The sequence below is a fragment of the Natator depressus genome, chromosome 7 (genome assembly GCF_965152275.1).
Source record: "Natator depressus isolate rNatDep1 chromosome 7, rNatDep2.hap1, whole genome shotgun sequence".
Lineage (NCBI taxonomy): Eukaryota > Metazoa > Chordata > Testudines > Cheloniidae > Natator > Natator depressus.
Window position 1 is genome coordinate 102,038,392 of NC_134240.1, and position 16,312 is coordinate 102,054,703.

At 40.1% G+C, this 16,312-nt stretch overlaps 1 protein-coding gene across 3 annotated transcripts in view; it reads left to right on the forward strand.

Annotated features, from left to right (window-relative positions):
* Positions 1-16,312, forward strand: part of ADAM12 (ADAM metallopeptidase domain 12) — a 345,625-nt gene that overhangs the window by 266,206 nt on the left and 63,107 nt on the right. For all 3 annotated transcript variants that reach the window (XM_074959167.1, XM_074959165.1, XM_074959168.1), the window contains one exon: positions 4,304-4,452. In XM_074959167.1, the coding sequence (XP_074815268.1) occupies positions 4,304-4,452 (149 nt within the window). The remainder of the gene's footprint in view (positions 1-4,303; positions 4,453-16,312) is intronic.

The window sequence follows — 16,312 nt, forward strand, 5'->3', positions numbered from 1 at the left end:
GGAAGTTTCATCCAATATAAATCTCCCTTGCTGCAATTTAAGCCCATTGCTTCTTGTCCTATCCTCAGAGGTTAAGAAGAACAATTTTTCTCCTTCCTCCTTGTTAACAACCTTTTATGTACTTGAAAACTGTTATCATGTCTCCTCTCAGTCTTCTCTTTTCCAGACTGAACAAACCCAATTTTTTCAATCTTCCCTCATAGGTCATGTTTTCTAGACCTTTAATCATTTTTGTTGCTCTTCTCTGGACTTTCTCCAATTTGTCCACATCTTTCCTGAAATGTGGCGCCCAGAACTAGACACAATACTCTACCTGAGGCCTCAGCAGCATGAAGTAGAGCAGAAGAATTATTTCTCGTGTCTTGCTTACAACACTCCTGCTCATACATCCCAGAATGATGTTCACTTTTTTTGCAACAGTGTCACACTGTTGACTCATATTTAGCTCGTGGTCCTCTGTGACACCCGGATCCCTTTCCGCAGTACTCCTTCCTTGGCAGTCATTTCCCATTTTGTATGTGTGCAATTGATTGTTCCTTCCTAAGTGCAGTGCTTTGCATTTGTTCTTATTGAATTTCATCTATTTACTTCAGACCATTTCTCCAGTTTGTCCAGATCATTTTGAATTTTAATCCTATCCTCCAAAGCACTTGCAACCCCTCCCAGTTTGATATCATCCGCAAACTTTGTAAGTGTCCTCTCTCTGCCATTCACTAAATCATTGATGAAGATATTGAACAGAACCAGACCCAGAACCGATCCCTGAGGGACACCACTCGTTATGCCCTTCCAGCATGACTGTGAACCACTGATAACTACTCTCTGAGAATGGTTTTCCAACTAGTTATGCACCCATCTTATAGTAGCTCCATCTAGGTTACATTTCCCTAGTTTTTTTCTGAGAAGGTCATGTGAGGCAGGATCAAAAGCTTTACTAAAGTCAAGATCTTCCACTTTCCACCATCCACAAGGCTTGTTACCCTGTCAAAGAAAGTTATTATCCTTGTCTGGTCTGATTTTTCTGTCTGCACTCTTATTCAAATCTAATATCTAATCTATCTTGGTTCTTTTATCATGCCTCTCTGAGCACCTGTCCTGCTATATACATTCTAGGTGGTTTGATTCTCTTTGTGATAGATGAGGCTCATATTTTCCATGAATATTAATACAAGTTAAGTGTAAAGGTAAAATGTTGCTTTCTTGCTCAGACATATTCTGCTGCACACATTCAGGCAAAAACTTTTTACTCTCATGGGAGGTTAGCTTGAGTGAGAAGTACAGAACTTAGCCACTAAGATTTATTTAACTTAAGAAACACCTCAGTGGAAAGTGTTTTTTTGTAAATGTCCCAGTTTACAACTTAATGAGCCTGCCTGGAGTTAGTTCTAGGACTGAGGTGCTAGTTTGGAGCAGCATTAGACAAAGTTATTTTATTATTAATGTTCAAGCTGAATCTCAGTGGAAAGCAGCAGAGTTCAGTTGAAAGCAACTGCTTATTTGGTATAACAGCCTATAACGTGTTCAACAGGAGAAGATTTCCTGTTTGGCAATTGTGAAACTGTTTGCTAATGACTTTTACTACTGAACTTAACTTAAAAAAATGTAGAGGAATAAATCAAAGCCTCATTCCTTGTAAGTCTATTCATTTCTCAAGTGCTGCTGAGCTTAAATGGTCTTGCTATCAAACTGGGCATATTACTGTTTGTTTGGATAGTCTTAATTTATGCTGTCTTCCAAGAACCTCTTTTGCTGAGACATCACATTCTTTGTCTTTAAAAACCCACTCTAGAAACCTGATAGCATTCAGAATGATCCAAGCAAGTAATGAGAACCGCATGTGCTGTAATAATTACATTTCCGATCATTTCTTGCTCTAATTTTGTCATGGACTGTGCAAATCATTATTTTAAAAATTATTATCTTAGGAGATGTTGAAATAAGAAGAATCTCACTGTTTGTACAGAGAAATGGCTGTGAGCATGAAAGTAACAGCTGGGTTCTGTAATAGGGTTGCCCCTTACTGAGCACCCCCTCGTGGCGAGGGGTCACTCTTCAGAACCCTGCCTCTGTTTCCCCTTATTGAGGGCCTCTTACACAGGCTCTCCACACTTTTTCTGTGGTCAAAGAACCCCTCCTTGCAAGTCTGGGTTTATTCACAGAAAATAATTCAAAATGAAATTCAAACTCCCAAATTGACATCCAACAGACAAATGTTTCTCTTCCTACTCCTAGGCCTCCCTGCCTGGAGAACTTTTGCACTCTCTCCCCTGCTTGCTCAGAGTCTCTCCTGACTTAACAGGCTACTCCCAGCCCTTCCTGGCTAGAGTCTGTCCCAAAACCCAACAACCTCTACTCTCCCTGAACACCTCCCCCACCTCCGCTGCAGCTTCCAGCTGCTCTTTATAGGAGAAACACCTGATCCCTCTCTAGCGGGGCTCATGCTCTAATCAGAGCTGGCTTAGCCACAGGCTTTCCAGCTCATGAGGCAAGCCACCCTGTTACAGGCTCAGTTTATTGTCTCTCTAAGTTGTTCAGGATTTGAAGAAAGTTCTAAATGTTGAGCACATCTAAAAGTGAATGCGGCTGCTACAGATCCTTAATTTAAAGGCATGACTTTCTGTGCTGCTTTGTTAAAATGTGGGGGACATTACATCATTGTCCTGTCAATCCGCAGCCCTGTTTTACTTTTGGTTCTTCTGTGTAGTCAGGTGTAATTACAGCTATTGATTAAATATTTGGGAAATTCAATGCATGCACCCACAGAGATCAATCAAACTAGATATTAAGACATCTTGGTGTGTAACTAAGTGTCATGAGAGAACATTTTTTAAAAAACATTATAAATGTACATGTGCACACTGCAGTTTGCCATAATAACAACAAAAAATTTGCTGTTCAGCTTCCCCGAAAACATCCATTTTAAAATACGATACACACACAGCTCAAGCATAAGTAGAATTTTAGAAACAACATTTTTGTATTAAATATTGCAAGATTCAGGAGAGCCTGAAATGAGAGCACTTTGTGGTTGTTTGTTTTGAAGATAAAATTCCTTGAATTTACTCCATGAGCCAAATAACAGTGGCCATTTGCCTTCTGAAATGATTACATTCTTTTTTCAAATGTGTTTTCTACTTGAGAATTGATTGATTTACTAAAAATATTAGAGAGTTGAAAAAGGAATCTATAAAATCTAAAACAAATAATTTATTAAGGGTTTCTCTTATATAAGGCTGATATTTTAGACACTTTTTTACCTTTCACTTTTTTTTAGTCCTAAGGCTGGCTAAGACAATAACAGAAGTTATTTAAGCTGAATATATTCATTTATGCTTTTAAAGCAGGCAGCAGTACATACTAATTCCATTTACTGACTGATAAAACGTAAATCATGCATTTCTATTACATGTTTTATGCCTTTTGGGAGAGCTTTTATAAGAAAGATGGTTTTTTTCCCAAGGAAAGTGATTGATGTCATACAGAGCTTTGTAGAAAGATCTCTTTTATTCACGGCCAGGCCAAAACATTAATCTGATCAGTAGCCCCTAATCAAACCACACAGTGCATTTCTCAGAAACATTTGTTTGGGAAAACAACATTCCCACAAGGATCAATGCCAATGTTTCTATTTTTTTACTTTTACACCAAGTAAAACACTTACAGGAATTAACTAGAGGCCACGTGAGGACTGTGTCTTTTTTACTTTTTTAATTAAAAATGAGGTTCTGTAAAATGGTTGCTTGAGCTCACAGCTGCTATAATTTCTGCTTCAGCTTCGTAGTGGATGTTAGAGACAAACCCAAACCTCTTCACTGCACTGTGGGGATTGAGCTCCTAAAGTGCAGGATGTCCTGCCCTCTTTCACCCATTCCCTCCTCTTATGCCACTGCCATCCCCATCCTTTAGGACATGTGCAAATCATTTTCTGCTGTTTATGCAATATCCAAATTCTTGGACATAAAATGAGCAGGGGTTACGAGAGAATTTCTAGCTGTAGAAGAGAGACTACGAAGATAGTCAAAGCTGCCTCAGCTATCTGAATGCGTAGTTGCCATGAGGAATTGAGTGTCCCGATGCCACAGGCTACTTTGATAATCCCAACCTAAATGGTTTGTTGAGGGAAGAGGGGACGTTGATAATTTGTAATTTTATCCATTTAACAGCAATCGGGTAGCTGCAATTATAATGGAGAGGCTTATAAAACAATTTAGGATATTGAGGATGGATCCATAGCAAACGTGTATTCTTTTATCCGTCATTCCTTCTTGTACATGGGCTTCACGATTCATTTTTTTTCTTTGAGGATCATTCAGACAGCCCTCTTGGTGCAGCAGTAACCCTGGCTCATGAGCTGGGCCACAACTTTGGGATGAATCATGATACGCTGGAGAGGGGCTGTACCTGCAAAGCATCTACTGATAAAGGTGGCTGTATCATGAACCCCTCTACTGGGTAAGTGCAAACATTAGTTAGCGTTAGTTGGTGGGGAGGAAATTATGCTGTAGTTTGTTATCTTGGGAAGCTTTTGAGCAAAAGTTTACACAGTGAGGCCAGTCAAAGCTTCCCACAAAAATCCCTCCAGAAGTAGAAACAATAAAACTTGTTAGTAGAGCAAAATTTGCCATGTTGAGTTCTCTGGTGTGGAAGAGAGAAAAACGCCATAAGAAGCAATGAATTGTTTGTCATTTTGAACAAGCCCTGTTATAATACAGTGCAGGCGTTTGCATCAGAACTTCCAATACTGTCATCTTGCCAGTGTGACATCACAAACAATCATAAGGGGAAATGACCAGAATAAAGGCCATGACCAAAATTAGTATGTAGGAAATAAAGTGCTAGGTTTTCTGTTATTTCACTTTTGGTGAAGTTCATTCCTGTGCAGATCAGCACAAGCATGATGCACCACATAAGTCCCAACTTAACCCTGTTTTGAAGAAGTCTGAAATGGGATGTGAATGCTATGTAGGCTTTGCCTGGGGTGAGGGATGAACTTTGCTCTTATTTTTTGCAACTATACCAGCATGAGCTGTGAACAAATCAGATCTCATAAGCTAAGCAGAGTCAGGCCTATTCAGTATTTGCATGGGAGTCTTCCGAGGGGAAAAACAAGGCAATCTAGGAAGTTATGGTGACGAATCAATAGGTGACACTCTTCTTTCTGAGTCAATACTGAGTGGATACTCAAGCATGGTGTTAGGAGGCTGCTGCTGACAGTCTGACCTTTTATGGACATCAAAGATACAATGGTGTTTTCTAAAAGAGGTCTTGGACTTCAGGCCCAGTTCACTAATTTCAGCCTGTTCTACAGTATTAGAAACTGAAACACACCACCTTGGATGCGCATATGTTTTGTCATCCATATTACGTATACGTGGGCTTTTTTGTATATTTTACTCTGTCAATTACGAAGCTTTTCAGTCTTAGGATTTGTGAACATGCTCAGGGCTCTTTCGTCTCTGCTGGTGCAGTGACTGCATGTTTCTTGGAAAGGAGGTAGGAGAGGAGAGGGAGTGTCATGCAGGAGAGCTCCCTGCTGATCAGCCAAACAGCAGCTTTGGCATCTGCTTCAAAGACAAACTGTCATTCGTGTTAAGAAAAGAAAAAGGTGCTGGCCAGTGGCCAGTCATAGCAAGCTAGGGGACAAACAATGAAAAGAGATTGGTGTGTTTGTGGGGGAAAGTGAGCGATTTCTAAAGTTTGCATAAGAAAAATAGCTTGGCTTTTCTAAAACAATAGGTAATAAATATCCTTGCAGAATTCTGTTCTGCAGCACATCACAGCTATTACACACACTAGAAAAGCAAACTGAAATTGGTAACATGACTACAAGGAGCGGTAATGTGATTGGTAACTCCTGACTTCATATCAGCAATGGGCATACAGATTTTATATCTTAGTGCCTGAATGATATAAACAACCTTTAACCATCAGCCGAATTCGTACTTGTGCACCTGGTCACCCCACAGCTTCAGAAGAAACCACAAGAGGGCCCTGCGGGAGGAAACCTCATGAAGTTTTCCCCAAGTTATTCTGTCAGTTTGCCCTATCTCTGTGGATTAGGAAGCAGTGCTATGCACAGAATTCTGTAAATCCGCACAAAAGCCCTGTGTCTGTACATTGGCTCTGCAGCCCTCTGCCCCTATGGGCTCGCTGACAGCTCAGGTCCATTAACTGCGAGGGTTTCCCCTAGCAACCACAAGTTCTGGGCCTCACCTGCCCTCAATGATGGTTTACCCAAAACAGAGCCGGTTGGAAAACAGTTAACATAGCCTCAAGCTGCATTAGCTTTTCACTGGCTTTTATGCTTCTCCCCATCCACCTCCTGGCCCTCCATGGATCTCCAACCTCTGAAGGGCTCTCCTTGGGGGTCTGTTCAGAGGGAGACTATGGGAGGTTGAAAATTAGAGAAGAGCCAGATTATTTAAACTACTAAAACCTTCTTTTTTTATTCATCCAGCTTCTTTCATTTGTTCTTCCCGGGATGCATGATAAGCACTGAGTGAAGTGAAAGGTCTCTTTAGACACCATATAACCATGCTATGACATGATAAAAGGTCAGGTCACGGAACATGTAGAGAATAGGTGTCTCAGAGCCACCTTTCTGCTCCCCTAATCTTGAGGCCATCTAGAGGCTAGTTTCTCCAACCATACTTCAGTTCTAAATTATGCCAGCAACAATGGCCCACCAGACATGGATCACAACCCCCTTTCCTCCATGCTTCCCCGAGGAGCTGGCCCAAAGGCTTTTAATAGTAATAACATTCTGATTTCTAAGTCCCTGGAGGACTAAGTGCATGTTTCTAAAACAAGGCATTTTGGAGTTAGGAGAGAGAGGAGGAAAACTGAGAACAATTGTCAGAAACCAGAGTACACACAAACTCAACCCTAGGAAGAGATGTGACATTCAGAAATCCGAGCGGATCCGGTTTACTTTTTCCCTGGAAGGCCCAGTCACATTGGTGACCTGCCGCAGGATTGATGTCTTGGCAAGATCTGTCAGGGGCACTACAGTGAAGTTCCAGAAAAAATCATCTTAGTAGCTGGCTACGACTAAAAAGGACCACACCACTGTTTTTAGTCTTTGGGATGGGAGTACTACCCATTGTCTCTACCTTGGTTTCTTGCTTGCCCACCTGGCACTTTTTCGGGATTTACTGTGAGATTGACCTCATGGAGGACTGCAATATTGCAGCCAGATTTTAGAGGTGAATAAACCACTCTTGGCGGTAGACCACAACATCTTCTAGAAGTGCCACTGCATAACAATGGTGAGATCGTAATACCTGCTCTATCAACTTCTGGAAGATGGCTGGGCCCCATGTAACCCAAAGTCATGGTGGAAAGTGGACAAAGTGGAACAAGCCTATTGAGATAGCAAAAGCTGTGTTTTCCTGAGAGTGAGGAGGAAAGAGGAATCTGCCAGATCTAAGAGGAATTTGGTCAGATCTAAAATAGTAATATATGGGGTCTGGCTAAGACACTCTCGTAAATCATCCACCCGCAGCATAGGGAAGACATCAAAGCAGGAAATGGCATTTACCTGTCTGAAGTCCACACAGAAACAGATGCCTCCCTAGATTTTCAGGAGCAGGACTACCAAGGGTTAAACGATTCCTTGATTACCCCCAGTCTCAACATTAATTCAACTTCCTAAATCAGTACCTTCTTCACCCCTTATGATATTCAGTAGGATTTCTGTGCCAGCTTGGCTCCTCTTACTATAAGGGCGGTCCACCCTTGTAGCAATGAGAATATGTCCTTAAATACCTTCCGGAGTTTATCCATTTTCCCTCACTGTGCCATAGTTAGCTGCAGCCCTAGAGCTACATTCTCAACACTTGCAGGTTCAGGAATCTGGGTCCTAAATCCTCCGCACCATCCTCTGAGGGAATGAAAACACCCTGCTGAGCCCTCCAGGGTTTTTGCAAATTAATATGAAAAATGTGTCTTTGTTTTTATTTGTCTGGGCACTGCACCTTGTAGTCTAGAGGCCCAACCTGCCAGAGTGCCTTGCCACTTAGCCAGGAGCTTGCTCCAGGGAGATCAGTTTCTTTTGGGGAAAGGTTATTGACTTACAATGGGAATATTTAGCCTCTGTCTTCACCTTCAAGCTTAACTACGAAGTAGCTGCTGCCTGTCTGTAATAAACATTCCAGGAGATATACTTTGCACTCTTATAAAAGAATTCGAACAATATTTTGTTAGTCTAAAATTACCAGTCTGAATATTTACCAAAATATATAATCTCTGGGACTATTCTTATATGTAGGTTACTCGCTGAACCCTGAAATGTTTGCAGGCTTGGAGGCTAAGAGTGTGATCAGTTGAGAAAATGCTAGGTGAATGTTCCCTACCTGGAAAACGTTCTAGGAACAGTAGAAACATCAAAAGAAAGAGGATATAAAGAAGCCCCAATACATTCCTAAGGCAGTCTCTGCTTCCAGTATATGTATTCTCTTCCCATCCATGCCCTCTAATTTCTGTTAGTTTAAGCAGGGTGTTACAAAACTATAAAAGAAGAAAAAACTCCCTCAGGTTGAGATTAAGCTTTAAAATAGGATCAGCCCTGAAGAAGTCTTTATTCAAGATCTATACAGGGTAGGAAAAACATAGGTTGGAATGGACAGGCTCCTGCAGCCTTAATTTTGGAGTCACTAATGTGGTTCTGTAATGAAGGAAAACGTTTGAGGTTTTTTTCATTTTAAAATGATTTCATTAATTATTGCCATCTTCTTTCTTTGAAGAATTTAACATTAAAAACTTGTCTTGGAAATTATTACTTAGTGGAAGCAGCCTCCTGGGATCAGGAACCTAAACTCTGTTGGATCTATCCATTAATGAGCTTCCTGTAGCTTTTAGTCTTAAAAGGTACCTGAAAGATGTGTATGCCACTTTTGTATGAGCAAGAAATGCTTTAAAGAGTCAAACACTTTAGCAAAGTATATTTGGCATAATATTTCATATAGAATTATGGATCAAAAGAGCAACATGGTCCCTCTGCTGCTCCAGAGATTCAAATATCATCTAGCAAAAACATACATCACAGTACAAGAGTGGGGCTTTTGTGATAAATAAATTGTATCAACAAAAAAGTGTTTAATAAGGCACAATTTCCTTTCTAACCTTGTCTTTTGATTATACTTTTTTGCCTCTTTTAGTTCTTTTGAATTTAAACTCTTTTTGAGAGAGGAAGAATGGTGAAAAGCCCACATGTCAGATCTAGAGTCTTAATGAGTGCTGGACATAACAAGAATGAGCTGGAGCCAAAGGGATAGAACTAACTGTGGGGCCATTCCTGTATTCCATGTACATTTTATCTTCTTAACAACTTTAATCCCAGAGGCATAAGTATCAGTTTGAAGAGAAAAGCATTTTATAGTTCATATTCCTTGATGTGTCTGTGTTTGGCCTTACGCAGCAGACCCACCTTTCTCCTAGATACAGAAGGAGGGGGTCATTGTGGTAACATTTCAATGACAGAAAGGGGGGGGTCTAAAAAGTGGCCGCCTTCAAGGCTATGATCCAGTCCTCTTCGTGTCCTGCTGTAGAAGAGGTAAAGATCTCCTTAAAGTCTGCCCCCCAGTCCACCGTGTACTTTATTTCCTATCCAAGTAACTTTACGATAAAATAAGTCCTATTCTCCTAGAAATGTCTTGAGCATCAAGAATAAGGCATAAACAGCCTTTACAGCTGGCAAAGAAAGCTGGCATGCGCAGCAAACTAGCCACTTCAGCAATCCGTACTAACCTTACTGCATTTTTGCATTCACCACAGAGCGTACAAGTGGGAATTGAGAACCTTCATGCAGCTGGTTAGTACATAAGAACGGCCATACTGGGTCAGACCAAAAGTCCATCTAGCCCAGTAACCTGTCTTCCGACAGTGGCCAATGCCAGGTGCCCCAGAGGGAATAAACAGAACAGGTAATCATCAAGTGATCCTTCTCCTGTCGCCCATTCGCAGCTTCTGGCAAACAGGCTAGGGACACCATCCCTGCCCATTCTGGCTAATAGCCATTGATGGACCTATCCTTCATGAATATAACTAGTTCTTTTTTGAACCATGTTATAGTCATGGCCTTCACAACGTCCTCTGGCAAAGAGTTCCATAGGTTGACTGTGCATTATGTGAAGAAATACTTCCTTTTGTTTGTTTTAAACCTGCTGCCTATTAATTTTCATTTGGTGGCCCTTAGTTCTTGTGTTATGAGAAGGAGTAAATAACACTTCCTTATTTATTTTCTTCACACCAGTCATGATTTTATAGACCTCAATCATATCCCCTCTTAGTTGTCTCTTTTCAAAGCTGAAAAGTCCCACTCTTACTAGTCTCTTCTCATATGGAAGCCATTCCATACCCCTAATCATTTTTGTTGCCCTTTTCTGAACCTTTTCCAATTCCAATATATCTTTTTTGCGATAGGGTGACCACATCAGCCCACAGTATTCGAGATGTGGGCGTACCATGGATTTATATAGAGGCAACATGATATTTTCTATCTTATTATCTATCCCTTCCTTAATGATTCTCAACATTCTGTTCACTTTTTTGACTGCCGCCGTACATTGAATGGTTGTTTTCAGAGAGCTATCCACAATGACTCCAAGATCTCTTTCTTGAGTAGTAACTGCTAATTTAGCTCCCATCATTTTATATGTGTAGTTGGGATTATGTTTTCCCATGTGCATTACTTTGCATTTATCAACATTGAATTTCATCTGCCATTTTGTTCCCCGTCACCCAGTTTTGAGAGATTCTTTTGTAGCTCTTTGCAGTCTGTCTGGGACTTAACTATCTTGAGTAGTTTTGTATCATCTGCAAATTTTACCACTTCACTGTTTGTCCCTTTTTCCAGATCATTTATGAATAGGTTGAATAGGACTGGGCCCAGTACAGATCCCTGGGGCACACCACTATTTACCTCTCTCCATTCTGAAAACTGATCATTTATTACTACCCTTGTTTCCTATCTTTTAACCAGTTACCATTCCATGAGAAGACCTTCCCTCTTATCCCATGACATCTTATTTTGCTTAAGAGCCTTTGGTGAGGGACATTATCAAAGGCTTTCTGCAAATCTGAGTACTCTATATCCACTGGATCCCCTTGTCCACATGCTTGTTGACCCCCTCGAAGAATTCTAGTAGATTGGTGAGGCATGATTTCCCTTTACAAAAACTATGTTGACTCTTCCCCAACAAATTATGTTCATGTATGTGTCTTACAATTTTGTTCTTTATTATAATTTCAACCAGTTTGCCCGGTACTGAAGTCGGGCTTACTGGCCTGTAAATGCCGGGATCACCTCTGGAGACCTTTTTAAAAATTGGCATCACATTAGCTATCCTCCAGTCATATGGTACAGAAGCTGATTTAAATAATGGGTTACAGAGTACAGTTAGTAGTTCTGCAGTTTCACATTTGAGTTCCTTCAGAACTCTTGGGTGAATACTATCTGGTCGTGGTAACTTATTACTGTTTAGTTTATCAATTTCATAGATTCATAGATACTAAGGTCAGAAGGGACCATTATGATCATCTAGTCTGACCTCCTGCACAACGCAGGCCACAGAATCTCACCCACCCACTCGTGCGAAAAACCTCACCTATGTCTGAGCTATTGAAATCCTCAAATCATGGTTTAAAGACTTCAAGGAGCAGAGAATCCTCCAGCAATTTGTACCTGCCCTGTACAATAGTAGCCACAGTGGGAGGAAAGAGTTGTGCTAGAGAATTTTCAGGGGAGCTGCTGCCATTGTCTGGTGCTGAATCCTGAAAATCAATGAACCAAGTTTTAATCAGCTCCTCTGTGTTATGAGCTGAGCTTTACTTAATAAATAAATGCTAGGAAGTGATTCAGAGAAGAGCAATGAAGATGATCAGGAGGCTGGAGTGATTGGCTTGTGAGGAGGAGGAAGAATTGAAGGGGGTATGTATATGTAGCCTGGCTAATGGGAAATAAGTGTACACCACACCCCTATCTGAATGGTATAATGTCAAAGAGGGCCAGGGATGCTTTAGGGTTGTACACAAGGGTATAGCAAGGAGAAAAGGATGAAATTAAGAAAGGGGGCAATCAATGAGCTGTATGCATCTATGGCTTTGTCTCCCAATGGGACTGCGTGAATCCCCAGATTTTGGAAATTTGAAAAAAAGAAAATGGGACAAAACACTGTTAAATATGCTGTAGGAAACAATTCTGCATTAGCAGGGAATTGGACTGGATATCCTTAACAGGCCTTTTCCCTCTTTCTGTTCCAGGCACTGTTCATGCCTGTGTCCATATGGAGGCCAATGTACTACCTAGGGTTGCACCACTAGGAAATAGCTGCCCCAGCCTCATTTCCCACCATGATGCACCTCTGGCACACCCCCTGCAGTGGGGGAGCACGTTTGAAGGGGGTAGAGAGTTAATTATGCCACCTGTGGCAGCATAAAGTGGCAGTAGCAATACCATGAATTTCTCTCCAAAAGTCTGATTCTTTATAGCTCATTTGCACCTTTACAGAGAGAATGTAAACTGGGTGGAAAATGCTACCTTTCTTATATGGTAACATTGTAAAGCCACCTGGTGTGGATCTAGATGACTACACAGGGTACAAGGAAGTGGAGACTCAGACACTATGATTCTCTGATGACGGTATACTGTTGAGTGTTGGCTGGGCACATTGCTGTATTAAATGGGTTGTGGCCTAGAGAATCTGGTTACTTGTGCCATGGTCATAAACTCAGTGAAGAAAAAAAGGAAAATGGAATGGGAACCAACTCTTCGTTAACCTCTTGGCTATTGTTAATTAGTTTACAGGATTTTAGCAGGACTGTTCCTCTCAGTAGGACATGACTAATTTTGATTAATTGCCTTTCATCTCACTTTAATTATTGACTTTTTGGGGGGGGGGGAAGGAGGAGAAGAATATGGAGAATATGAAACAAGTTAGCACTCAGTAGAAATTCTACCTGAGGTTGGAAAAAATATGTTGATTGCACATTCATTTACTGCTGAGGTTTGGAGAAAACTTTTTAGAAAAATCATAAAAGCATCCCCCCCATCATCAACACATTTTTAACTAAAATTGAAACCTTTTGCAGTTAGATGAGAAAGAAAATGACTAAGGGGAAGGAGCAGATGGTGTAACCTGGACAAGATTAAAATATTACCTGGTTAGAATCTATTTAGTTACCCTCCCAAATTAATTTAATTGGCTCAGTCTCGATTTTGTTAAAAGAAAAAAGAAAGCTATCGAGGGATTCTTTAAAATGCTGTTTTAAAAGAGCATTACTTTTACAAAGTATGTTCTAATTTCCTCTAGGCACAATTGGATGTTCCTCAGTCAGAGCTGGGGTACATTAGTTACAATTAAGGCTAAATAAAATTTTAACGTGAAAACATAATTGCGTTTCTGTGTTGATACTGCCAGGTGTCCACAACTCCTTTTTTTTTTTTCCCCCCATGAGAGGCTAAAACAGACTTTGCTATGAAGATTTCATGAATACAGGTTTCCCATTTGCAACATACTGTCTGTGATTTCTTTATACCGTCAACCCAATTGTCCAAGTTGTATTAGATCTAGAAAAATTTGCTCTGGCTTAGAAGTAGAGTTGTTTTGAAAATGTAACCCTTTTGTGCATTTTGAAAGAGTGGGATTTTTTTGTTTTGTTTTGTTTGTCAAGGGGCAGTTCCCATATGACTGAAAAACAGTTGAGTTAAGCTGCTGTAGCACAGAGGGATCGCAATGCCTCTTTGGATGCCTTAACTTGGGTGTCCAAGTTTGAACATTGGGCCCTATATTATTCTTTCTTTTTTACCATTAGTTGCACGTCTGTATTGCTGCTACTGAGGAGAAATTGGTTGTGGTTGATGTGCATACATCTAACCTACATTCTAGCAAGCTGATTATTAGTGCAGTTTGTTGTAATGTTTTCTGTGCGCCTCTGACTTGCAATTTTTAATAATTTACTTTCACTTTTTTTTCCAAACCTTCCCACATTTTTGCATTGATAATTCTCATACTTTTTGTTCTCTTTTTTTAAACTGGGTCATCCTATGCTTTTATTAAAAGCCAGATTTGAAAGTGCTCAATACCTGCCATTGGGGCCAGATTTGCGAAAGTTCTCTGAACCCAGTAGCTCCCATAATGACACTTAGGACCATATTTTCAAAAGAGCTCAGCACCCAACATGCACCTACTTTGCTGACCTTTTCTGGCCATTTATTTAGATTCTTAAATGGAAGGTGAGCCCTTTTGAAAATTCCAGCCATGGTCACTAAGGCTTCACATTGCTAATTATTACACTTATTCTCTTAAAAACAATGCCATGGACAGTCTTAGTAATGTGAATTATAAAGGCTGCATGTCTGCCAGATGAACTATCTGAATGTCAAATTCACTGTCATTGTGTGAATTTCTTTTTGTTTTCTCTTTTTTCGATAATGTGTTGGGGGAGGGGTCTGTTCCCACCTCTTGTGTATTGCCTATTAGTGTTAATGAGTTTTAAGAAAGCATATCAAAGGAAGTCTGGTAATAATACAGATTTTATAACTCATCTAAATATATATTTGCATGATAAATGGTTGATTAAGGTCTCTGGAGGATCCATTCTGCTCAGTAGTGTCAAACCTCACAAAAGTTTGGGGAGCTTTGTTATTTTGTCATCTGTTTTTTGTTTTGCTTTTGTTTTTATGACTGACATAGAACAAAAGAAATTAAATCCAAAAAGTACACTATTAACGATAAAACATTTAAATTAAAACCCATTAACAACAATCTAGAAAAGCTTAAGCCTATGCTTAACCATTCTATGTATTAGGTGTTCCAACACAATCCCATTTCTGAGCTGTGAAAACATTCTCTCTCATGAGATTTCCAGCAAGCTGGCTCCTGGTCTCAGCCAGATGTGCCATGAGAACAGCGTTTTGGCTCTGGTACCAATCTCAGCTTGAATCTGGAAGTGAAAAACCATTTATCCCAACACTACAGAAAAGTTTTAAAAAAAAAAGTTGGTCTGAGGTTTAGTGCTAAAACAAGCAAAGAGTCATGATGGAAGTGGGACAGAGATCAGGGAGTATGGGGGTCGGCAGGAAGGATTTTTTATTTTATGCAAATTGATTCTCCCCTTCTTATTCCAGAGACCTTTTAGAACCTAGTCACCATAGGGCAAGTCAAACACTGAGTTAACTCTGAATTTCCTGACCTCCCTTGGATTGCTTTCAGTTGAACAGACTTTGCTTTGCATTTCTCAAACCTGCTGTTTACAGACTCATAGACTCTAAGATCAGAAGGATGTTAAATTGCAGAGTCAGCGGACCCATCTGGAATGATATCTTTAACCATTTGAAGAAAATGAAATTATCTCGTAGATGTAAACAGACCCTAATTAAACTCTGGAGCTGTTTGTCTCCAGCCCAGTGCTAGCTGAGCTCTGCACAGAGGCAGACTTTATTTAAAAAAAAAAAAGTTGAATTACTGATGTAATAAATTGCTTGTGACAGAACTAGCTCTGTTTTGCCAGCAGTACAACTGCTTTTTTAAAAACCTAAGCAACATATCCTTATGCCCTAGTAATTTAGTACATTGCATTCCAGTTCTTCCTTTAGTAGGAAACAACCATGAGATTACAGAACAGACATATGTCAGCATTTCATTTAGCTTCCAGAAAGTCCCTGTGTGCAGCTAGGAGACTATCAGTGCTCATTTGGCATCCTTTATTAATAATTCAGATATATTACAGATACATTTAATTGTTTTGGGGGGGGAGAAAGATCACAGTTCAAGTGTTAGTAGCATTAGTTATAACTGGCTGTAAATTTTCCAGCCCTCCTCAGCAGTTTGTCACTATTAACAATTAAAACAGTGCTGTGTTTTTGGTATGTTTTTTTTTAAACAGTTTAGTAGACAAAATTTGTGCTTCTAGAGACCCTAATATCTTACTTTTGTGGTGCATTCCTGATCAGAACCAGATTTATCCAGAACCAGATCATATTCAGAGTTACAGCAGCCATTTTCTATAATTGCCTTGACATGGACAAACATTACTTTTCAAATGAAAACACATTTTATTTTGTTCTAGTTGTTTACAAGAAATGTTTAAGAACAAATCATGTTGTCCACCTCATGAATATAACCTAGGGTGACAAGATAGCAAGTGTAAAAAATCAGAACTCTTTTTTTCAGGGGGTGGGGGGTTAAGTTGTATGTATAAGACAAAGCCCCTAATATCGGGACATTCCTGATAATTTAGGGACATCTGGTCACCCTAATGTAACCAAATCTGTACTGTTTTGCTAGCAGAGACACTAGCATGTAAGAGTATA